At 50.8% G+C, this 24056-nt stretch overlaps 1 protein-coding gene across 2 annotated transcripts in view; it reads right to left on the reverse strand.

Moving 5' to 3' along the window:
- HIF3A (hypoxia inducible factor 3 subunit alpha) overlaps positions 1-23283 on the reverse strand; it is a 66612-nt gene extending 43329 nt beyond the window's left edge. The window contains exon 1 of one of the 2 annotated variants that reach the window (XM_081868884.1): positions 23132-23283. In XM_081868884.1, the coding sequence (XP_081725010.1) occupies positions 23132-23157 (26 nt within the window). In that variant the 5' untranslated portion in view covers positions 23158-23283. Of the gene's footprint in view, positions 1-199; positions 485-23131 lie in introns of those variants that run through there. The other variant, XM_081868883.1, reaches the window with a different exon arrangement.
- Between the last annotated feature and the right edge of the window lie 773 nt (positions 23284-24056).

The following is a 24056-nucleotide window of genomic DNA, read 5'->3' on the forward strand; positions in this document are numbered from 1 at the left end:
GAAACCCACCAAAAGACCCTCCTTGGCCCACAAAGGAGACCCCACACAATACCTGGGAGCCCGGAGATCTTTGAAGAATCCTGCAGAACAAGCCCCAGGGATCTGTGGGAAGCCACAAAGCCACGCCGCTTTGGAGCATGAAAGAACCACACCAAGACCACAAAACTCTTCCACCTCGAAAGCAGGATGGGGGCCTCACCTGTACCAGCTCCTGCACCTCAGCCTCTTCCGGCGGCGCCGCATCGCCGGGTGACTGGCTCTCCGTTCAGCTCCCTGAGTCGAATAAAGCCGGGCTTTGATCTCCCCAGTCCTGCTCTTCTTGCCACCGGTCCCTCCCAGGTCCCATCCAGGGTACAGGCTGTTCCATTCCTGTCCCCTGGCACAGCGCCACTCACTCCCGGGTTGCGCAGAGCAAGCAGCGTTTTGCCGCGAGGGATGAAGGCGAGCGCCTTATCTGTGGCTGCTCTCGGCTTACTCTCCAGCAAGCGGGTTCACCCCGGGGGCCTGGCCAGTGGCCAGGTGGGCCAACGGGTCACCAGACAGGGCTGGCAGCAGGGAAGCAGGGAATCCTCATGCACAGCCACGTGCCTGAGACAAGCATGGGTGCGCACGGGCAAGGGGGGCGTGAACACAGCGAAGGATCACAAGAACACACCAGCCGGGCGCATGGGAGGGACAAATGCAATACAACTCTTCCCCCCCCCCAAAAAAAACTCCAACAACCCAGAGAAATGCATTGTGGGGGCGATGTTGCGCCAGAATATGAAATCCCCGGCAGAATTCGCAAGGGAGAGTTCAAATCAGGCAGTGGTTGATTTTTAGAAAGAGGACGACAAGCCTCGTGCATTTTTGGAAATTATATGCTTTACCTCGGAAGCGGTTCTCGCTATTCCTGGATATGTCCAACACATACTCCGGTTAGCAGCTGGCATCAGTATTGAAGCCCCATGCCACCTTTTTTTAAATTGTAAAACTTTTTAGGAACACTGGACGCTGCCATCCCATCGAGCTTAGAAATGCAATCTGGCAGCAGATCCCTTGGGTCACAGGCCTTAACTCTTCAACTTGGAGGTGCCAGGAATTGAACTCAAGACCCTTTGCAGGGGGAGCATGTGCTACACTACTGAGCTATGGCATTTCACCAAAGGAGAGAAACGACTCTTTGGAGAGGGCGATTGAGAAGGAAGGGGCAATTCTTAAAACTCTCCCCCTGCTCTAAATATTTCCAAGTGACTCCCTCTCTTGCACGTGACCCAGAATGGAATGTCAGCGTGCTCCAGCGTTAAGGAAGTCTGCACGTGAACAGAGGCACTCTTTGTTGGAGATTCTAAAGCTGGGCCACTCACTTTCCAAAACGTCTTAAAGGACGGGATCTAGACATTTTAAAGAGACTTGTTTTCTGGCCCATTTTTGGCTCACCTAACTCTGCTGCCAATTTGACGTTCCCACCCACCCCAGGAAGGATTTTCCACTCCACTGATAAAACTGATCCAATTTAATCAGTCCTGGTGACTTGGACCAAAGGTCCAGTCCCCATTTCCCAGAATGCTCAGCGAGATGCTCCATCTGGGAAGCTAACAAGCAGACAGGATGAAGGCATTTGCCTCAGGGAGCTGCTGACATTTGCTAGCATGGCTAATGGTGATTTATTGGGCAAACTAGTTCTGTAGTCATAACATCAGGGCACCACAAAACTTGGGTTCAGGCACAGAACCTCCGCTTGCTTTGCTGCTTTTCTAAATCAGCAGTTTCTTCTAGACTTCCACGTTTCTCTTTGTCCCTTTCATCCAACAGACCCTCTCGTATTTCCCCCTTTCCATATCCGCTTCCTTCCCCACACCTAACGGTGTTGACCCTCCTTCAAACATAATCACGGAAATGAAAGGAATAGGGCAAAAACTAAGATCAAATAATCTTCACATAAATAACAAGATAGAAAGAAGAGGGCGGGTCACATTCCACTCCGTAATATGTACCTTCCAAATCGCCAGATGGGCGCCAAATGTTGCTCAGAAAACAGTTACAAGCACCTAGTCCTCAAGGATGCAAAAGGGAGCTTTGGAAGCCCCCCCCCCAAATTACCATAGAGTTGTAAAGTTAGAAGGGTCATATTGTCCAACCCCCCCCCCCCCGCAATACAGGAATGCCTTAGCCTTGGGAAATTGTTTGGGTATGCATAGTCTCGCCACCCACCCCACTTTTAAATTTATTTGTGACTTAAGGGGGGGGGGAGAAGAAAAGAGAGGTCTGCAAAACCACGGCAAGCAGGTTAGAAGTTGGTCAGAGGGAGAGGGCATCAATATACCCTGCAAAGCCACCTGCTGTAGAAATGCTTTGCTGTGTGCAATGTGGAACAGAGCCCGTTTGTCAAGGCACCATCCTGGGGGGCGACAGACCCAAGCGCCCTCCCTGCAGGAGCTGATTCTGCTGCACTACGGCACGGCTCGATAACAGCTGCCTACGCAAAGCTCGCATGCATCTTTGATGCCTTCTGCTCAGATCAAGCATCTCTGACGTCAAACTTCCTTCCTCCACTGAGAATATCTCAGCTCTGCACATGCAGAGCGTTGCCAGCCGGCTACTTTGCACACAAACCGTTTCTTCCTTATTAGCACAAAATTGGAAAAGTTGGGGGGAGGGAGAGTGACAGAGGTGGGCAGGAAAAACAACCCCCCAGCACCCCCAACATCCAGCTCCACAAGCTTCCCCCAAGGCACTGCTCAGCTGTGCTGGAGCGACCCCTTTCAATCAGGACAGCCAAATCGATTCTGACGAATTTCCAGCAGACCCATCATTTGGTATTTCCATCGATCCGATCCATGAATATGGATGGCCAGAGACAAGCAAAGAGATACTGAACATCTGAAGAGGCCCGTACATTCAATAAGTTAGCTTCTCCCCACCCACAAACCTTTGTCTGAGGACAAATTCACAGAGGAGAGGGCTGTCGATGGCTACTAGCCATGGCAGTCAGAGGCAGAAATGCTTCGGAAAACTAGTTGCTGGAAAGCTCAAGAGGGGACAGGGATTTTGTGCTCAGATTCTGGTCCCCCCCCCCCAGGCATCTGTGGAGATGCTGGACAAGTCACCAGACTCACCCAGCAAACTCTTCTTTTGCCAGTGTGGTGTAGTGGTTAAGAGCGGTAGTCTCGTAATCTGGGGAACCGGGTTCGCGTATCCGCTCCTCCACATGCAGCTGCTGGGTGACCTTGGGCCAGTCACACTTCTCTGAAGTCTCTCAGCCCCACTCACCTCATGGAGTGTTTGTTGTGGGGAAGGAAGGGAAAGGAGAATGTTAGCCGCTTTGAGACTCCTTAAAGGGAGTGAAAGGCGGGATATCAAATCCAAACTCCTCTTCTTCTTCTGTTCTTAAGTGGAGACGGTATGGACCAGACCAATGGATAACCCAGTGGTTTGACCAGACACAACCTGATAGGGCATCACATCTGGACTCTGGATCGGAATCTACCCTCCCTTAAAGATCAGGGTGGCTTGCAGCCCTAATGGGTGGGCTGTTTTGCCCTGCAGAGACAGAGATTGGCTCACTAAGTAATTTCGTTGTCCCCGAGAGGGGGCAATGACAATAAAGATATTATTATTATTATTATTCCACCTTGCTTCTGCACCCTGTGACTGGCACAGCGTAGCAGCAGGCAGGTCAGACTCATGACCTCTGGACCCCTTCCAAGGCTAGCTAGGGCCAGCCTGTTTTACAGTACCCGGTTCTATTTATATGTGTGTGTGTGTGTGTCCCCCAGCCATGCTTGCAATTCTGCTTAATAAGCACGGCTCATGCAGTCTTTGGATTTCCAAGGCGAGAGGTTCAAGGGCTCACTTTTGTTCCGTTTCCTGCCCTCTATTATCCTCCACCCCTTTCAGACCCTCCCCACAAGTGCAAGAGAAAGGAACTACAAAACACTGTCCCCTCCAGGACTTCCTGCATTCCAGGGCTAAGTTATGGAACTGGGGAAAACACCCCCCCACACAAAACAACAGCTCAAATCAACCCCCACGACACGTCCCCACTTTTCAGCTGGTACACTTGGCTTGCTCCTTATCTCCTCCTTTTAAAACATCTCCCCAAATCCCAACTCCTCCTACAAAATTATCCGGTCAGACTCTGTAGGAAGCCGTCTTATACTCCCAGTCAGACCGCTGGCCCATCTAAGATTGGTACTGCCAACACGGACTGGCAGCAGCTCCCCCCCCCCGCCCCAGCAAGGCTCTCTCTGCTGGGGGAGTTCTGTGTGCCAAGCGGGTGCCCTGCCACCACTGAGCGAAGGCTCCTTCCCACTTAGCCGTGCATAGCCAGCTGCAGGCAGGCCCTCCCCTCTCCCCGCCCACCCCGGCAGGGATCCAAGCCCCTTAATCACTGCACTCTCTTCAACAACTCGCCCCCTCCTCCTTCCACCAAACAGGAATCCTGTTGCACGTGCTCTTGGCAGTGCCTTTAGCTGTTCTGTCCACGTCTGCCCGGGACTTTGTGTACTGTAGACGGGGACCAATGCCAAGTACTCATCATGGCTGCGGGGGGGGGGGGTTGGAGAGGAGGGGGGAGGAGAGGAAAGGTTGTGGGTGGGAGGAAAGATGACGCTGCTGGAGGAAGAGGAAAAGATCTGCAAGCAGCGCAGCTAGCTTCCCGTAAATCATCAGCGTCACTGCTAAAAACAGAGGAGCTTTCACCCCTTAAATTAGGGGGTGCACAGCTGTGTATGTAAAATAGGGTGAATGGGGTGTTAGGGGGGAGGGTAGTACCTCTGGCGGGGGACACGTCATGCTCCTTCTGGGGTAGTTTGTCCACCTTGGGTCCCTATCCTGCACTCAGCTCTCACCTGGGGCTCCTAGAAGCTGTCAGCAGGCGACAGCTGCCAAGAATGGCTTCGATTGGCCGGCTAAACCAGGTGAGGGTGGCTAAGGGGTCTCAAACCCTCGTTTGAGTTGGGGACTTTGCCTGCATGCAAAGGCAGGCTCTGGTGGGTTGAGCAGATGAGACCAAGAGGGGGTCCAATGGTCAAGAAGGCGGTTTCTGCACCTGCTGTACAGAGAAGAAAGGGGCTGGTGGGGTTCGTCCACCTGTGAAGGGAGCCCATATAGAAGAAGGAAAGCTCTACACAGCAGGGGCCAGCAACCTTTTCCAGTTGTGGGTCAGTCCACCGTCTCTCAGACCATGTGGTGGGCCGGACTATTTGGGGGGGGGGGGGAGATGAATTCCTATGCCCCACAAATAACCCAGAGATGCATTTTAAATACAGTGGTACCTCGGGAGCCCCATTCGCATCCTGAATAGAACGTCTGCGGGTCGTGTTTTGCCGCTTCCGCGCATGCGCGTGACGTCATTTTGAGCGTCTGCGCATGCGCGAGCGGCGAAACCCGGAAGTAATGCGCTCCGTTACTTCCGGGTTGCTGCGGAGCACAACCCGATAGCACTCAACCTGAAGCACATTCAACCCGAGGTATGACTGTAAAAGCACACATCCTACTCATGTAAAAACATCAGGCAGGCCCCACAACTGACCCAGAGATGCATTTTAAATAAAAGCACACATCCTACTCATGTAAAAACACCAGGCAGGCCCCACAAATAACCCAGAGATGCGTTTTAAATAAAAGCACACATTCTACTCATGTAAAAACATCAGGCAGGCCCCACAACTGACCCAGAGATGCATTTTGAATAAAAGGACACATTCTACTCATGTAAAAACACGCTGATTCCCAGACTGTCTGATGGCCAGATTGAGAAGGCAATTGGGCCGCATCTGGCCCCTGGGCCTTAGGTTGCCTACCCCTGTTCTACAGGAACAACGCAACACTTCAGCCAGCAACCAAACTCCTGGAATTGTCACCATGGGGGTCATACAGGCCAACGCCTTGCAAAGCAGGAATACGGGGATCGAACCTGCAACCTTGGGTGTTATCAGCACCGCACACTAACCAACAGTCAGGATGGGAGAGGAATTTGATTCTGTTTGCAGGGAAGGGGGTAGAAGGGGGGGGGGCAGAAATAAGAGAAGGCTTTTATGTCAGGCCATTTCCTTCTCCCCAAAACTGAATCAGGAGTGCTTGCAAAGCCAGCCCCCGCCCCGCTCCTCACACCCCCACAAGGGCCTCTTCCCTCTGGGTTGGGTGGGAACGCAATGTTCTTGGCAAGGCCCAGGCCTCCCCACCCCATAGCTTTTCCATCTGGAGTGTGTTTGTGTTCATAAGGGAGGCGTGAGCTACCTTTTACCTGAACTAACACAGGGCTGCAGGGCTGGGCTGGGCTGGGCTGAGCTCGCAGGAGAATAGCATGCCACTCTCGGCTTTCAGAGCCCATCTGCTAGGATTTCCCAGCCTTTGCATTTATTAAAGGGCTATTGACATCCGCAAAACCGCCGCTTGTTATTTCTATTTCGCAGGTCAAGAACCGTGGCCAGCAGAGCGAGGACTTGGTCCGGGGCCCACGGAGAAGCTAGAATTTAATCCTAAAACTTGCGGGGCCTTCAGCCAAGCCTCTATGCGCACACACGAGACCTTATCCCTTTTCGCACTCACAATTGCTTTGTGCAAATTTAGCTTCCTCTTGCTTATTTATTTCACAGCCAGAAGGGCCAGGCCAAGGGATGACGACACCCAGGCACCCAGAGTGGCAAAGAGCGCTCTGCCCTGCCATTCGCCAACGCCACCCGCAAGGCGAGGCAGGAGGGAAAGTGAGAGGGGCTGTGTTTGAAATATGTGGCTCTCCCCCCCCCCCGGAATTCTGGGAACTGTAGTCTGTAAAGGACGCTTGGGAGTTGGAGCTCCATGGTGGGTAAACTACAATTCCCAGGATTCTTTGGGATGGGGGGAAGTGCTTTAAATGTATGGTGTGTGCACACAGACTGGCTGATTCCATACCATTATCAGCTGATGATACTGTATTTTTCGCTCCATAAGACAGACTTTTTTCTTCCTGAAAAGTAAGGGAAAATGTCTATGTGTCTTATGGAGCGAATGCATGGTCCCTGGAGCCGAACTGTCCAGGGGCGAAAAGCAGATCATGCAATGGCGCAAAAATGTGGTTACAAAGCACGGATAAACATGGATTCTCAGGATTTTTGCATTGGGCTACACCAAACTCACCGTCAAATCACATGTCTGTGGTCACAACATGAACCACAAAAATCATACATCTGCTGTTTCGTTCTGCTGTTTCGTTGTGTCTTATGGTCAAGTGCGTCTTATGGAGCAAAAAAATACGGTAAAAGGGGGGGTGTTTTTTTGGGGGGGGGTCCCCTGTTCAACTGCCCCAGAAGAAAATGGGAGAAAAAGTCCTTTTCAACTATGCTGACAAAGAAATCCTCATTTCAATAGCAATAGTAATCAATCATATTACGGAAACATGTGAGCCACCCTGAGATCTATGGATACAGGGCAGTAGGCAAACAAACAAACAAGCAAACAAACAAACAAACAAAGTCAACAGAATTAACTGTTCATACACACTGAAAACAGCATCAGAATCCTGCAATGGAGCTGAGAGATCACAAATGTTTGTTGCTTCCTCTTCCTGAACTTTTCCATCCCCGGTCATAAGTAACTAAAAACTTGGACTTGAGTTTGCTTCTGTCCTCATCCTTCCCAATCCGTTTGTCCTTTTGTGTCGTGTCTTTTTAGATTATAAACCTGAAGGTAGCGGCTATTATTTTTTTTTGGACTCGGGAGCCAGATTTTTAAAAAGTCTCTGAATAAATGATACACACACACACAAACAAACAAGTTTTCCCACACACTGAGATTCCTTGAAAGCTAAATGCAGCTACTTCTGAAACAGGAGCAGCCATTTATACAGTGGTACCTCCGGTTACATATGCTTCAGGTTACATATGCTTCAGGTTACAGACTCCGCTAACCCAGAAATATTACCTCGGGTTAAGTACTTTGCTTCAGGATGAGAATAGAAATCGTGCTCCAGCAGACCGGCAGCAGCAGGAGGCCCCATGAGCTAAAGTGGTGCTTCAGGTTAAGAACAGTTTCAGGTTAAGTACGGACCTCCGGAACAAATTAAGTACTTAACCTGAGGTACCACTGTACTGCCATCGTCCAGCACCTTCCTCTACACCTGCAGGCTGAGATGCAACAGGGAAAGCCAACCCTACTGGGTTACCCACACAGGTTCCCACGGCACGAGGGGGCCGCTCACCCACCAGGCGCCATTTCCCCGGCTGTGCAAGAGAATCTCAAGCTCCTGGATTGGAACTAAGTGGTTTCTAGCTGTAATGGGTTAAAAGAATATGAAAAAAATGGGTTTGTACAAGTAAAAATTCAAGAATTGTAATAATTTAAAAATAAGATTTGGGTAGCGTAAAGAGGGAAAGAAATTGTTGAACTAATAATTTGATTTGGAATACAAAAAAGGGAGGTATGAGGAGGTCTGAGAAACAAGTAAATGAAAAATAATGTGATGGAAAGATTGATTGTTTTTAACAATTTTTATTTTGTATTTTGTATTTTTTCTTTTTCTTCATTTTTTGTAATGTAAAAACCTTAATAAAAATTTTATATATAAAAAAAGAGAATCTCAAGCTCCTGAGACAAGCCGGGGAAGGCCAGGGAACCTCTGGCATTCCTGGGGGGTGGAGAGACTCTGCAAACTGCCGGCAAGGCAGCCGAATTCCCTTGGCCCCCTTCCACGGCCTGTTCTCTGGCTGAGCCAGCGGTGGAAGCCAAGAACATACACAGCGTGTGAATAAACAGAGGAGGCCGGAACAGGACCTGCTCCCAGCCAAGCCAGATACGGAGCCAAGGCTTAGGACACCGGCCTCGCAGATTCACCTACTGCCCTACAAAGTGCAAAAATAGAACCCAGGTGTCCGGGCGCTCTGCTGCGACTGCTAGGCCCCACTACCCTCGCATAGTGAGAGGCGGAGTTCAGCGGCTCAGATTCCTTGTTCCTCCTCTCTTCAACCCAAAAGGCTACAGATGATTCCCAGTGAAAAGGAACCACAAACCTCAACTCCCCTGGCCGAAACTTAGTACTCTAGCCACTAGGCTCCAAGGCCACCCCAAAGCTGAGAAAATAACCCAGATTCCCAGGGGTCCCCCCCCCGCTCTGTGCTGAACGCCAACCCCAAATCCTGTACCTGAACAAGGGCAGTTCCATCTCTTTGCAGAACATAAAAGCAAGTTTCAGCTAATTCAGGGCAGTTATTTATTTATTGGCCAAGGATTGAAGAGAGCCGAGTTCGTATTATTTCCCCTGCAGCTCAGCAAAGAACTCCTCGGGTGACCTTATGCCTCTCCCTCATGACCTACCTCACTTTGCACGATTATTGTGAAGATAACTTTGGGGTGGGGAGACCCCACGCACCACCCTTGGAGGCCAGGTGGGATAAAGATGCAATTAAATAAATTTTGCTGCTATCAATGTCCCGCAAGATATCATGCACGTATCTTTCAAAGAGTATATTTGCATTAACCAAAGGCCGTAAAAAAAACTAATTGCAATTTGCCAAACTGCAAACAACAACATGCAGCAGACAGCAATTGCAAAAGACAAAGCATCAAAGATCTTTTTTCATTCCTGCATGGCAGGTGGTTGGACTAGATGATCCTTGGGGCTCCCTTCCATCTTGACGATTCTACAAAAGAAAGGGAGTCACATAATCTGAGAGTTTGTACCTAGATTAACTTCTGCCAGACCCGCTGATATCCAGCGCAACTTAATGCAATATCGCCTAGCTGTCTCTTTCTAACCTTTCTTGCCGCCGGAGCACAAAAGCGCCATTTTAAGTGTCATAAATTAGTTCGCGGCACACGCCCAAAAAAAGAAAAAGGCAAATAGTTTCTGCCGTACCAAGCCTGCTTCCAGGAATTAGCAAAATCGATCACTTAAAGGGCAGGTTAACAAGTCATGTGTGATGTTGTCCTATAGCAGCCATCCAAGATACCCAGAATCTAAGCTCCATAAAGCCTGGATAGCTCCGTTAGTTAGTGTGTGGCGCTGATAACGCCAAGGTTGCAGGTCCCGATCCCCGTATGGGGCAGCTGCATTGGGCTAGATCAGCCATAGGCAAACTCGGACCTCCAGAGCTTTTTTGGGACTACAACTCCCATCATCCCTAGCTAACAGGACCAGTGGTCAGGGATGATGGGAATTGTAGTCCCAGAACATCAGGAGGGCCGAGTTTGCCTATGTCTGGGCTAGATGACAGCCAGGGTGCTTTTCAGCTCTAGGATTCTAGGATTTAAGGCAGCAGGCATTGAACATCTCTCTCTCTGGAGCGGCAGGGAGAGGAGAAAGCAAAGGGGCACACGGATCAATCTGTGCCCGCGAGCTGTTTCCAAACAGAGAACGAAAAATAAAACACACACACACGGAGGGAGAAAATGCAGCCATTAGGCTGCACTGATAAACAGTGCTCTTTGCAGCCTTGCTCAGTTAGCAAAGCTCAGCCGGGCAGCTGCTGTGCAAAAGCAAGGCTGACAACCGAGAAGGGGGTCTGCCTGGGTGCCGGGCTGCCACCCCCCCTGCGGAGATGCACCGCTGCAAGGGCAGGCCCAGTCCCCCGGGCACCAAGCAGGCCTTGACTTGACGCGAGCTCCGCCGAGGCCTCTGGGGCCCGCGGCCTTGGCGAGGCCAAGCTGCTCTCTTTCGGTGCCTCTCCAGCCTCGCCCCCCCTCCACCGCTTGGAAAGCAGCCCAGAGGCCCCTCGCTCAGGCCAGGCCTACGTGAGCCGAGCGACGGGCGGGGGCCCGGGCTAGGCCAGGAGCAGCCAACCAGCGCCCGGCCTCCTTTCCTGTTTGCCTGCTAATTTCGGCTGGGAACACTGCGCTGCCATTGGGCGCCCGGCTTGAATGCGCAGAGCCCGGGCCCTTTGCCAGATGGGCTGGCGCTGGCAGGGCAGCCAGGCTGCTTTCGTCTCGGGGAGAGCTGGACACAGGGCAAATGGAGGAGCCCCCAAGAAGGAAAAACAACCGTGTGCAATGGGGGAGAGGGGACTGCATGTTCAAAAAGTCCTCTCCAAATGGATCCCTCACATGGATCTTTCGCAGGCACCCCGAATCCTGCTTGCAACTGTAAAAAAACATATAAATACCACGCCAGATCGCAGTCAGCAAAAGTAACGAGCTTTGCTGCTTTTTCATTTCGGATTCTGAGAGCGCCCTATGCATTTTTAGAAACAGAACCGAGGCTGCAGATTCTGTTTCCTGCACTTAGGGTTAAAATAATAAAAGAGACATTATCTCCCCCACACACAATCCTCTTTCAAAAGTAATTTGGAAATTGACCAAGGCCTGTTTTAACGCACATGAAACAACAACAACAACAAAAATGGCTTCACATAAAATAGATGTACCAAGGATTAAAGCAAAATAAAAAAATTCCTTCCAGTAGCACCTTAAAGACCAACTGAGTTAGTTCTAGGTATGAGCTTTCGTGTGCATGCACACTTCTTCAGATACAAAATGGTATTTTTACACCTGATTTGCACACGCAAGCTTGTATTGGAGACACGCTGGTATATATGTTTATTATTCTCTTCTCATCATTCCTGACAGATATACAAGTTTGAGCTGGCGTAATCTGCACTGAGTAACCCTGTGGTAACTACCACCTTGAGTAACCCTGTGGTAACTACCACCTTGGTTCTGCACTCCTGAGCACCAAGCTGCCCCCCCCCCTTTTGCCTGTAAGCTTATAATATCAAGGGGGTGAATTGGGGTAATGTACCCATCTATCATGCTTTAATACACATTTGAGCACAGTAAACTAAGTCATGGTAACCAGCCTGTGTTAATTACCAAGCCCTCTTGAGTATGTGCTCAGGGTTGCCAACTGCACCGGATTTCGCCAGGCCATCCGGCATTTTTGCCTCAGGTTTCGTATCAGATATTTTACTTAAAATAAAAATAACTTCTTATTTATATGCCGCCTATCTGACTGGGTTGCCCCCAGCCATTCTGGGCAGCTCCCAACAAAACAGTAAAAACACGATACAACTCACTAAAAACGTCCCCAAACAGGGCTGCCTTCAGATGACTTTTAAAAAACGTGTTCACTGCTTTCCTGTTTATTTAATAACTTTAATTACTTATTTTAGTTAATTTACATCCCATCCGCTCCTCCAAGGAGCTCAAAGTGGCGTGCAAAGTTCTCCTCACAACAACCCTGTGAGGTAGATTAGGCTGAGAGGCAGTAACTGGCCCAAGGTTGCCCAGTGTCCTATGTGGCTGATCAGGATTTGAACCCTGGTCTCCCAGGTCCTAGTCTGATTCCCTAACCATTGCTGGACAGGAGCCAGGATTGTAGGGGAGAGAGGGAATCTTTCCCCTATTGAGCTCATAAAGGTAAAGGGACCCCTGACCATTAGGTCCAGTCGTGACCAACTCTGGGGTTGTGGCGCTCATCTTGCTTTATTGACTGAGGAAGCCGGCGTACAGCTTCTGGGTCGTGTGGCCAGCAGGACTAAGCCGCTTCTGGCGAACCAGAGCAGCGCACGGAAACGGCGTTTACCTTCCCGCCAGAGTGGTACCTATTTATCTACTTGCACTTTGACGTGCTTTCGAACTGCTAGGTTGGCAGGAGCAGGGACTGAGCAACGGGAGCTCACCCCATCACGGGGATTCGAACTGCCGACCTTCTGATCGGCAAGCCCTAGGCTCTGTGGTTTAACCCACAGCGCCACCCGCGTCCCTTTGCCACCCGCATAGCCTCCTCCAAACAGGGCAAGGACTCAAAAATGTGCGAGGCTCCCCTCCTTCACAGGTCAAACCCACCAACGTAACCAGGCATTTGTAAAATCACACATTGGAAGCACCCGGTGGGTCTTGGAGGGTAAGGAAGGGGCAAGAATAATTTCCCCCCTCCATTTTGAATGAGAGAAAACCAACTGACCAAGAATCATGTGTTTGCATTTATTTCCCTTTTGGTGAGAATCGGGTTTAATGCAAATCTCTGAAGCCAATATTTTCAGTAGGGCCCACCAGATCGTGTTATTTGGACTGAGGTATCAAGGCCACATCTGCACCACACATTTAATGTGCTACGATACCACTTTAAGCAGCTAAACAATCCTGGGAGTTGTAGTTTGTTTGGGGTCCTCTATTCTCCTCACAGAGCTACAATTCCCGGGGCTGACTGCGAAGAAGCGGGCCTGACAAACCACTCTGGGAACTGTAGCTCTCTGAGGAGAACAGGGGGGTCTCCAAACAACTCTCCGCACCCTTTGCAAACTGCAACTCCCAGAATTCAATGGGGGAAGCCATGGCGGGACTTTAAACGTACGACGTGGCCGTGACCCAAAACTACTTTCCCAAAACTACTTTCAAAACCCCTCCGCAGGGGGACTCTCCCCTCACAGGGTGAAAAGTTCAGGTCCAGCAGTTTACACCGACTGCGAAATTTCCGAGGCATCATTACGGGGGTTCAGAAATGAACGTTTTCCAGGAAGCACGAGTGCGCTGAAACCTGCCTCGAGGGCATCTGTGCAAGACATAGGGGCTGTGACATTTTGGCTTAGCCGTAGCAGAAATAAGGATTTTGGCATAGGAGGAAGACTTCTTCTGGTTTTCAAGGAAGGGGAAGGTGGTTCAAGAGATAGCGAGACGTGGGGCACAAGACAGGCCTCCAAAGAAAGGAACGCTCATGGAGCTATTTCAGCATCCGCCGCCCCAGGCAGCAACCTCAATCTGTCAAACAGTGGGGCCGGCCCTGGGTTTTCATGCAGTCATGAAGATGCATTGGATCACAGACAATGGCGAAAAGCAAATCCTCTCGTGAACCACATTCAACTCTCTGGAAAAGACAACTGTCCCCCCATTTTAGCCACAAGTTTATTTTCCACTTCTGGAGCAAAAGAGAGGAAGGGAGCGAAGGCACAACGTCACCATGCGATCGCCAGCTGCTGCTCCTTAGACTAGGCCATACCCTACGAAAAACACTGGAGTGATTCAGACTTAGTCCCAAACCATGGTTTCCCACTGTGGCAAGAAGCCAGGGGGGAAACTTCGGCTCAGTAGCTCTAAACACCCCCCCCTTCTTCCATTCCCGCTTTGAGGCAAACCCTCGCTTGCCACTGTTCCATACAGCTTGCGCTGAAAACCAGGAACAAACCATGGTGTGCAACTCCCGAACAGGTGCACTCCCGAACAGGCTGTGGTTTGTCTCAAGCCAGGATCAGACAGTGGGGGGGGGCTCATAGCTCACGAAGGGAGGAAGCAGCCCCCGTTTTCCTTGCTGTTCCATCTGAACGGACTCCCGATCACGCCGATGAAATCTTCAGGTGGTGGCGGCAAGCGAAAAGCAATTATTTGGGCAATACTGAAGTTCTGAGCACTGAAAATTCTCAAAAATAGACTCCAGACACATTTCACATAGAGCAAGAAAATGTATAACCGCCCCCCCCCCCCGTCCATTAAACTGAAGTGAATCCGTGGCAACAAATCTTCTGGTGTGCCATCGGGCCCATTAAAATCAATGTGCGGTGATCAAAGCACGGCAGAGTAATTGAAATACCCTTGAAATTTGCCCCCCCCCCATCAAGCCACTTCTTAGGCCAGATGCAAATGTCTGTTCCCCTTTAAAGGAAGGGGAGGGAAGCTTAATGATCTATAATGGGATGAGGGTGTCGAGAGAAGCGCAATTCGTCTTCAGAAGCGAAACACGGCATATCAGTTTCAGCTAAGGGACCTGCAAGCCATGATTCTAATACAGGGGTCAGCAAACTTTTCCAGCAGGGGGCCGGTCCACTGTCCCTCAGACGTTGTGGGGGGCCAGACTATATTGGGGGGGGGGGGAAATGAAGAAATTCCTATGCCCCACAAATAACCCAGAGATGCATTTTAAATAAAAGCACACATTCCACTCATGTAAAAACACCAGGCAGGCCCCACAAATAACCCAGAGATGCATTTTAAATAAAAGCACACATTCTACTCGTGTAAAAACACGCTGATTCCTGGACAGTCCGCAGGACAGATTTAGAAGGCGATTGGGCCGGATCCGGCCCCCGGGCCTTAGGTTGCCTGCCCATGTTCTAATATTTCATTTCCTAACACTGTTTTTTTTATTGTTACTCAGATTCCAGAGAGGGGGGTTGAAAGGCAGGACCTCTGGTTCTGGAAGGCAAGCGTAGTGGTTAGAGCTTGAGAAAACGGTAGGCGCCAGGTACACAATTTCTACTCCAGATGAATTAATTCACAACAGCTGCCACCCGCAAGTTCCTCACCCACTAATCGCTCAAGCCCCTTTTCCTAATTTCAGGTGTGTGTTGGCAGCGTTTCTGCACCAAGAATAAGAAGAAATAAACTTTGCCCGCTCTCAAGGAATGTTACCTTCATTATTAAAAAGTATCTGCACTTTTATTTGTTTGAAATGTATTTGCATGGTCAATTAGGCTACAAGAGACTAGTATCCTTGAAACTGGAGGCGGATCTGAAAGAAAATTATAGTCATGTGGACTAGAATCTCTGTTCCACTCATAAGCATGCATTAAAAAAGACACACACACTTTTACCACCCTATCTGCAGGTAGAAACTGTGCTGGAAAGTTAAAGGGCAATTCCTATGTATTATCTGGACCTGAATGCCACCCCCCACCCCAAGGTCACTGAGCCCTGTCTCCAGCTCTTGGAAGTATATAGGAGAAGACTTCTGCAGACTTGACTTTATTTTGCAATTATGAATAAACAACCTGTGCAGGTTTCGTTGCACAGACTGCTGGACGCACAAATCAATTCCTATGTTCCTATAACCACAACCTGGTACAATTGCCAGAAAAGCAAGAGGCAACAAACAAATTTTGTTGCAACAAACAAAGTGAGACGTCCAGTGTGGCTGGAGCAGAAATAGGCTATCCATAAATGCCCAGGGTCACATCCGTGGGCTGGTAGCTAATACAGTGGTACCTCAGGTTAAGTACTTAATTCGTTCCAGAGTTGTGTACTTAACCTGAAACTGTTCTTAACCTGAAGCACCACTTTAGCTAATGGGGCCTCCTGCTGCTGCGCCGCCGGAGCACGATTTCTGTTCTCATCCGGAGCAAAGTTCTTAACCCAAGGTAATATTTCTGGGTTAGCGGAGTCTGTAACCTGAAGCGTATGTTACCCGAGGTACCACTGTACTAGCCTGGCCACACTGAACCTGGAACTTCAAATTGCCCCTGACTATTTCCTCAAGGGAATGTGCTCTAGTACATACAGCGGCCTTTACCAAAAGGCCGCCCTCCAGAAGTTCGGACTACAACTCCCATCAGCCCCAGGGCAACAGGTTGTTGAACAAAGAGAGAGCAGGTTTGGATCTCGTGGATCACGGCATTCAAATCCCCTTTTGACCATAAAGCCCAACGGGGAGGAGGCAGAGACGGCGACAGGAGCAGTCCTTCCCAGGTCCTGTTTAGTCAGAGGCTAAATAATAAAAAACCAGTTTTTTAATAATAAAAAAACAGTGCCTCTGAGAGCGTACAAAGGCTTCTCTCTCAATGCTCCACAATTCCAGCCAACCTTGGTACATCAGAGGTTAGGGGGGAAAGGGTCTTGCTTCTTAGCACTGACTCTTACTTTATTGATGAAAACGACACCAGAAGTTTGTTTCAAATATTACTCCCGATAGCGCACACAAGGGATGTTACCGCCTCTATGTAATCACTAGCGGAGGAGATGGGAGTATCCTCAAAGTGGGTACAGTGGTGCCTCGCAAGACGAAATTAATTTGTTCTGCGAGTTTTTTCGTCTAGCGAATTTTTTCGTCTTACGAAGCACGGCTATTAGCAGCTATTAGTGGCTTAGCGGCAAGACGTTTTCGTCTTGCAAAGCAAGCCCATAGGGAAATTCATCTTGCAAAGCACCTCAAAAACGGAAAACTCTTTCGTCTAGCGAGTTTTTCGTCCTGCGAGGCATTCGTCTTGCGGGGCACCACTGTATCCTCAAAAGTCTCTGGTCCGTCCCCCCAGCATATACCCAACCCTACCCACTGCTGACAGCTGCCATGCTGAGCAGCCTTGACCAAGTCACGACTCTCAGCCTAGCCTACCTTTACAAGGTTGTTATGTAGATTAAAAACAAGGTAACCCTGTGCATACCAGGGGTTACCCTGGTGCTTGCAGGAAGGCTGGAATATAAAGTCAGTAGCCTGAGGTTACAATGGGGTGTAAGGAAGGAATCTGTCTATGCACAGGGGCCAGGGCAGAGATGTTCAAAGAAGAAAATGATCAAGGATGCTCAACGCAGAAAGTGGCTTCCATGCAGTCATCCCATCCGTCCCGTAAGGCTCATCAAAAAAAAATTCTGTGTTTTAGGGACTAGGAATCCATATCAACAGGATGTTACCCAAAAGACTGCATGCATCTGTATCAACTCACCTGAGCCTTCAGGTGTACTTCTGAAGCCCTGCTCAGGCACCCACCTGGTAAGGTAAGTTAGGGTGACAGGCACACAAGGGCGAGGGCTTTTTGGCAAGGGCCCCACAACTGTGGAATCTGAACCCACGTGGCATCAGACAAGCACCGTATCTAAGGACTTCTGGCAGTTTTGCATGAAGCTAAACGACTATTCTGCTTTTCGGTGGCTTTGAACGTTTCAATGTAACAAAGTTTGCCATAATTATTTTTTTAATAATTTTGAATTTTATATTGTATCGTGCATCACTTGTGAACCACTTTGGGAAGCTTTTCTTTTTCCCTTGAAGAGCAGTTTGCACACTTGTTAAATAATAAATAACCAGAAGTAAGAGGGAGAAGTGTTCCCCATGTTAGATTCCTGCACAGAATACAATGTCACCCTCTGCCTCCTGGAACGCTGCTTTGTGCTTTGGTGCTCGGAGGAGCGAGATTTCAGACAGGCCTCAGCCATAGAGCCAGTCTTCTCAGCCTTCTGAGCATGCACAAAGTACATTTACCTCCCAAGGGTGCAATAGCAGCCAGAAACTTGCAGGCCGGAAGGGCATGGCCCTCTTATTAGGCTACCGGGAGCCCAGGTGCTCATTTTAGGAAAATAATCGCTGGGTGCCTGGCGATCACAACCTCTGAAACACAGTGCAGGTGGGCAAGAATTCCTGCAATGAGGACTCCCCGAGCAGGACAGGAGTATTAAAAACAGCTTTAAACAACTTACAACCACAAAAATAAGGCGGGTCTTGAAAAGTATGCATCTCAAACATAAAAAGAGGGAGGGAGTTTCACAGGCCAGCGGCTGCAGCAGAGGGCGCTCTCTCCCAGGCCACTGCCCCACAAGCTTCTGGGACTAGTGGAAGAACAAAGAGGGTCCCTTTCACTGATCTTAGCACCCGAGAGGGTCTACAGGGAAGGAGGCAGTCTTTCAAGTATTTGGGGCCCGAGTTGTTTAGGGCTTTAAGCGTTAAAGGAGAAAACAGCAACACAATTCGTATGTCCCGGAGGACCAAATACCTCCATCTTTTCCAGCACCCCCTGCTGGCCATTCACAGTCGCCACATCTTCCCGAGTCACAGTCCCCGACATCCCATCATTAGTTCCCTCCGGAACCCACAAAGCGATGCATAAAAATGGCAGCAGGTCGGGAAGTTAGGTTGCAAGAGGGGGAAACTGAGGCACGCCCTCAAAGCTGATGGTGGAGATCTAGCTCGCTGCGAGACTCGTGACGAAGACTCCACAGTCCTGGATCCCAAGGCTCCTTCCTCAGAAATTCTGGGCGTCACATATTCCAAGTCTAAGCTCCAGCCTTGGAGCAGCTGCTGCTACCGCCCCTTCCAAAATGGCGAAAGAACAAACACGCAAAACAAGCCCTTAAGTCCTGACTCCTAGTCCACTCTTATCAAATTATCTCTCTTGCCAATCAACCTCCGTCCCCATCAACAGAAGAAATAAACCATATATATGCCACCACTTAACAACAACAACAAAAACCCACCACAACCACATCATTCAGATTCCGTTAATCAAAATGCAGGTCACAAGTAAGGTGAGAAAACATCTCACCCCAAGGTTCAAGATTCACGAACATCAGCCAAAGCAGTTCTCTGATTTAGCGCCAAGACGTTTTTTCCGACGCCAATTTTTGCGGCGCCAGATTTCTCCCGCCGCTGATTGTCCTCGTCCAAGCCAAGACTGGCTTGGGAACCCCAACAAAGTCTGGGTCAGGCAGGCCTAGGGGGCCATAGACACCCCCGTCCCGCCCCCAAAAAATAAACCCTTCATTGGAGAAGAGCCATTTCAGCCTGGATTGGGAGAAGGCACAACAGGGAGATCGAAAGGAAAATAACAGAATGGTTCCCGAATTTTCGAAAACGCAAGTAAGGCGAACTGGATTTTTTTATTTAAAAAGGACATGTGGATGAGAAGAGAAGGGAAAGGAAAGGCAGACAGGGAACTCAAGGGAAGAAGAGAAAGGCAAAATGCACAAAAATAAAAAGAAAGTGAGTCGAACTGTAATTGAGGAGATAACCACAAATTTGGGATGCGAACAGGAAAAACAGAAGAACATGCCCCCCCACCACCAAAGGGCAGAGAAAACGGAGGAAAGGAGAAAATTCAGTAGCTCAAAGGAAGGAAAGAAGGGGTCTGTGTGAATGAGAAAACACAAAGGACAGGAGAGGAGGAGGAGGAGAAATCCACGTGAATGGGAAAGTAACAGAACAGAAAAGAGGACGGCTGGGGAAGGAGGGCACAAGAAAGTCAAGGGACAAAGGAGAGAGATTGTGTCAAGACGAAAGGGGCGCAGAACGAGGAGCAGGAAGAGATAGCCAGAAGGAAAAGTGAAAAGAGAGAGAGAGAAAAGAGAGAACAGGGAGAGGAGCCAAGCCAGGCGCACATCTGCTGCCGTTGCCTTTTGCCCCTGGCAGTGCCACACTCACCCTCCGAAGGAGCCCTGCCCGCGGGCGACGTGCCTCCTGGGCCCTCTTCCTGCCCTGTTGCCCCGCCGTCCCCCATCGCCCACTGACCGCCGCTGCCAGCCCCAAGCCGAGAGCACTGCTATCCCCAAATAGGAACTGCCCCCTACCTCCGCCCCCCGCGTCACAGCCTGGCACGGGGCCGGGAGCACGTGATGTACACAAGAGCCGTCATGCGCCCGCCGTCCGGCACACGAGGTCCACCGGCTTTCCCTGCCCGGAGGAGAACAGCCAGCAGCCGAGGCTGCAGAGGAAGGACATGTGTGAGGAGGAGGAGGAGGAGGCTGGGTTGGGACGGGTGCCAGTCCATTCCGCCTGCGAGAGGAGAGACTCCGGAGGGAAAAGCAGAGAGTGAGCGAGTTCCGGGGATGCCACAAGGGGGCGCCGGAGGAGGGCAGGGGGGAAACCAGGCCGGATCTGTGCCAGGGGAATCACATGGAGGCGGAAGGAGACCCAATTCAGCAGAGAGCTTCTTGGAACAGAAAGGGTTCAATTGCCGGCAGGGCTGGGAGAGACTCCTGCCTGAATGACTGGAGAGCCAGTGCTGTCGGTCACTGAAATAGACAACACTGGGTGAAATGGACCAATGTATTGGGCAGATTCCTATGTTCCCAAAGGCAAGGTCATGATGGGCTGGTGCCACAAACCCAGGCACAGCGATACAGGACAGATAAGCACTCAAAACCAGATTCCACGGGTGGATTTTCCTTATCAAAAGTTCAGGGCCCGCAGCGCCAGCTTTGCAGGATCTCTGCCTTAAAGGAGAAAGACTTAAAAAAAATAAAATCGCCAGCAGCAGCCCCTACCCCAGCCAGCAGGGGGCAAGAATGGCTCGGTGGGTGGGAAAGACAAGCCAACTGAGCAGGAGCTGGGAATTGCAAAGAGGTGCTCTCTGGCTTTTAATAGGGCTGTTGGAGCGGGGAGGGGGGGGCTAAGTGCTGGCGCTTGACAGACCAGGGTCCTCAGTCCAGCTCTCCCAAAGGAGCGGTGACCAGTGACTTCTTTTAAAAGGCTATTCCAGGAAATTCAAAGGAGAGTTCTTATTTTCTCCCTTACTTTGACAGGACTTTATTCGGGGGAATTTTTTTTTTTGGGGGGGGGGGATACATCTGCACCCTGGCAAGCTCCCTCTCCGTCCCCGGTTTACCAACAGTTAACGAGAGACCTGTAGCCTACGAGGCAAAAAAAAAAAGGGGGTTGTTTGTTTTTTGGTTTTTTAAAAGGATAAAAACACACACACAATTAAGTCCACGTTGGCTTCCTGCCCTCAGTGGCACAGTGCCAGTTTGTGTCCTACCCAGCAACAGGCTCCAAGACCGTCCACGGGACGTCTAGCGGAGCTACTTGCGCAGCCCAGAAACCAAGCGGAGCGGACAGTCACGACACACCCACCCGGGCACGTCGGCGCTGCCATGGCCACACGCCCTTGCTCACTCCGGTTGAATTTGCCCAACGGAGTCCGCATCCAGACCCAGACACCAGCGCTGGATGCCAACTTCCAAAGACCTACTTTTCACGAAGCTGAAAAGCACACGTCACACACCTGTCCCCCCCCCCCATATAATATATGCATCTCTCTCTCTGTCACCCTGTTCATTCTTGCCTTAACCCAATTCTGAGATGATCTCCACGGAATTGACCTACATCTGTAATGACGCTTTGGCTGGCTGGCTGGCATACCTGCTCCAATCCAGCAGCCACTGTCTAATTAAATGCCCCTTTGGAACACCAAAACTTCATGCTTTTTCCTGGCCAACCAACAGCTGCCGCCCCCCCCCTTGCCCCTTTCTCTCTCCCCCTCAAAACTTCGTGGGCGATTTAAACTGCCTAGGCGAGCTGCCTCTCTCCACCACAGTACCAAAAGCTTCCACAATCTCCCAAATCCAAGATGTTTTTTTTGAAAGCCAAGTTTTCCGAGTTACAAAGGACCTTATAAATAATCGTAAATAACAATGGTAAATATTCTTAAGCGACCGGGTGTGCATTTCACCGTCCAGGCACGTTCCCTTTCAGGGATTGCTCTCCTTCGCTACTGTACGGAGATTCCTGCCAACTCACTTCTGGCAAAGGCTGCCAGATTTACAGGCAGAGCTTTGCGAAGATGCACCTTGCAGCTTTCGTCCATTTAAACGGGTAATCAAAATCGGGGAACGGTGCAAAAGTAATAAAAGTGCAGGAGTTTCCCAGAATATTGGTCAGGAAAGCAACAACAACAAAAAACCCCTTTTCCTCACCCTGTTCCATATGCACAAACCGTCCGATCGTGTATGCTTGCATTTCTGAACTGGGGTCTAAAGGCAGCCAGCAGAGAGAGAGGGAGGCCATGATAAAAAGATTGCAGCACTGTAAACAAGGTATGCGGGGAGATTAAGCGGCAGATCCACAAGCAGGAGGAGAGAGACATCACACAGCCTGTGTTGTCGCTTTCTTGGGCCTGTTCCATGATATTCAGCTCGCTGGCTAGGGTCGGTGACCAGACTTGTGGTTGGCTACAGAACCCTGCGCTCCCTCCCTGCTGGTTTACATTTGGCACATATCTCCACTGTAATCTACTAGATCTCCTTGCGGCCAAGAGAACACCCCCCCCCTTCCTTCTTTCCAGCTCTGCAGGATTACTGCACATCTCAGGCTCCCCATGTCGTCCTCCTGCAGCCATGGGTGACATTGACCAGTAAGATGCAAATACAAGAATGAAAATAAAACAAGCTGGCCTTTTCACTCATTAAAAAATAATAATAATGAGAATAACAAGGTCACACACAACCCCCTCCCTCCGCAAACACACACACACACCCCATGGCGCCAGAAAAAGCTGTCCACAAGAATGGCACCCTTTAACATACTACTGAAGACCTAGATCTAGAAGTTTTTTGGGGGGGGTGGGGAAGGGATTGGGACGTTCTCAGGGCTGCGCAAGGAAGGAAAGGAAAGGAGGGCTCCAACCAGCCCTTTCCATGGAACCCCAAAACTCAGGCGCGCACATAGGTTGTGTGTTTTAAAATACACACAGCCCCACTTTGGAATCTGATGAGTCCGCAGATTCACCCCCCCCCGCCCCACATATAGATAAATCGCCCAGGGGGAGAGGGTGGCGCGCGCAAACCATCGCGAAATATCTCTATGTCAGGGGCGCACGCCTCCCCCTGCGTTTGCGCAAGCCCCTCTCCAAATCGGGGAACTGGGTTGCAGATTTCTCGCGCACCCGGGAAGAGTTGGATCGCGGTGCAACACCCCCCCCCAAAAAAAAAATAAAAAAAACTGGGGAGGGGGGCTTCGTGCACCCCCCCACCCACCTTTCCTTGCTTTTACCTTGGACACTGCAATCCATTCTCCATGGCTGGCTGGCTGGCTTTCCTGCGCCTCCTGCCCGGGTCCAGCCGCCTCGCCTCGCTCCGCGCGCTCCGCTCTCCCCTCCTGCCTCTCCGCCTGCGCTCCTTCGCCTCTCTCGCCCCCCTTCTCCCCCTCCTCGAAGCCCACTCCCCTTCAGGCTACACCCACCGCCCCTCCCCCATCCGTGCCATTGGCTCCCCCTCCCACCCCAAGGTGCCCCCCCCCCTACGCCCGGCGCGCGCGCGCGCGCCCTCGCAGCCTTGCAGATCCAAGGCGCTTTTGGCACGCCTCCTTCTGCTTGCTGGTGCGCGCGCCGATTGGGCGCTGGGGATGCCAGTCCGAGACCCAAGGGGGGGGTCTTCCCCACCTACCCAACCCCCCCAACCCCACTTTCTGTGTTGGCAGCTGGCAGGCGCGAGGGGGCTCCGCTGCGGCTGCGGAGGGGCAGGGATCGCAGCGCGCAGGGTGCTCCAGCCGGCGGAGCGCTCCTCCGGGCTAGCGTTAATCCAGAGTCACACTGGATCCGGATTCGTTCTGCAAGATTAAGGTGGCCATCGCAGCGTCTTGACCCGGGACGTGCATATCAGCTGGGCGTCCTACCTGTGTGCTCGGCACAAAGGGAAGTGACTCCGGATTAAAGCTGCAGGACTGTGTGCACGCTTAATTGGTGGTAGACTCCACTGAAGCTCGGGGGGGGGGCGTGCTTTTGATTCGGAAGCAAGCCTTCAGCTCAATGCAAAAGAATGGTGCGAGTCCCCCGCCCCTACCCCTCCAAGGGCCTTGTGTGGGAAAGGGAGTGACTCTGATTCTCGGAGTCAATTCGGATTTAGAAAATGCAGCGCGGCGCCGTTCGTTCCCTCTCCGCTCGGTATTCAGTGATGGAGATGGGTTTACTCTCGTGTGC

Source organism: Podarcis erhardii (genome assembly GCF_964252035.2).
Source record: "Podarcis erhardii genome assembly, chromosome: 7".
Lineage (NCBI taxonomy): Eukaryota > Metazoa > Chordata > Lepidosauria > Squamata > Lacertidae > Podarcis > Podarcis erhardii.